This window comes from Myotis brandtii, unplaced genomic scaffold, assembly GCF_000412655.1.
Source record: "Myotis brandtii unplaced genomic scaffold, ASM41265v1 scaffold3686, whole genome shotgun sequence".
Classification (NCBI taxonomy): Eukaryota; Metazoa; Chordata; class Mammalia; order Chiroptera; family Vespertilionidae; genus Myotis; species Myotis brandtii.
Genome location: NW_005364160.1, coordinates 133,760 through 134,529, shown reverse-complemented (window position 1 = coordinate 134,529; position 770 = coordinate 133,760). Strand labels below are relative to the sequence as shown.

The window sequence follows — 770 nt, the reverse complement described above, 5'->3', positions numbered from 1 at the left end:
GCGGCGCAGCCCGCCCGGCAGCACTTGAGGTTGTCGGCGCACTCTCCATCCGAGCCGCACTCCTGCGTGCAGTTCAGCTCCTCCTTCAGCTCGGGGCACACGCCCGCCTTCCCTGCTCCTGTGCCTGGGAGGGGACGTGAGGACGGTCAGTGGGAGGCCGGAGCCGGGCCCAGAGGACGCCCACCTCCTGCGCCGGGGACCCCAAACTCAAGTTTCAAGGAACTCTCAGCCTCTAGCCCTAGGCACTCCCCTGACAGCCTTCAGCAGACCCCGCTTCCAGGCCACGGGTCCCCAGCCCCGGAGCGCGCAGGAGTTCCTAAGCCTCGGCCCCAGAGCCCTCTATCCTCAGGGGACCACCCCACCGCGCCCCGCACCCCGCACGGCTGACCGTCGAGGAGCCATCGGGTCCCGGCAGAGGGTGCCCCTAGGGACACAGTCTCGCCTGCGGCACAAAGCCTCTCCCCGCCCACCGTAACGGGCCCCACAGCCTCAACTACAAGGGTCACCACCTTAAGCACCAGGGATCCCCAAGTTTTCGTCTTCATGGGTCTCCCCACTTCCGCCCCAGGAACCCCTACTTCTCCAGCCCGCAAAAAGGCTACGCCTCCGCGGCTCCCTGGCCTTCCTGGCCCGGCCCTCCGGGCGCCGGCCTCTCCCTGCCCTCTCACCTGTGGCCGCGGCAAAGCTGAGCAGCAGGCCCAGGAAGAGGGCGGCGAGCAGACCGTAGCGGCAGGTAGTCATGGTGCTGCGCCCAGCGGGGTGCAGGGCAG

The 770-nt window shown here is 69.1% G+C and overlaps 1 protein-coding gene across 1 annotated transcript in view; it reads right to left on the bottom strand.

Moving 5' to 3' along the window:
• WFDC2 (WAP four-disulfide core domain 2) overlaps positions 1 to 764 on the bottom strand; it is an 8,877-nt gene extending 8,113 nt beyond the window's left edge. The window contains exons 1-2 of the mRNA XM_014544538.1: positions 669 to 764; positions 6 to 124 (exon numbers count right to left, since the gene is read on the bottom strand). Coding sequence (XP_014400024.1) covers positions 6 to 124; positions 669 to 741 — 192 coding nt within the window. The 5' untranslated portion in view covers positions 742 to 764. The remainder of the gene's footprint in view (positions 1 to 5; positions 125 to 668) is intronic.
• Positions 765 to 770: the final 6 nt, after the last annotated feature.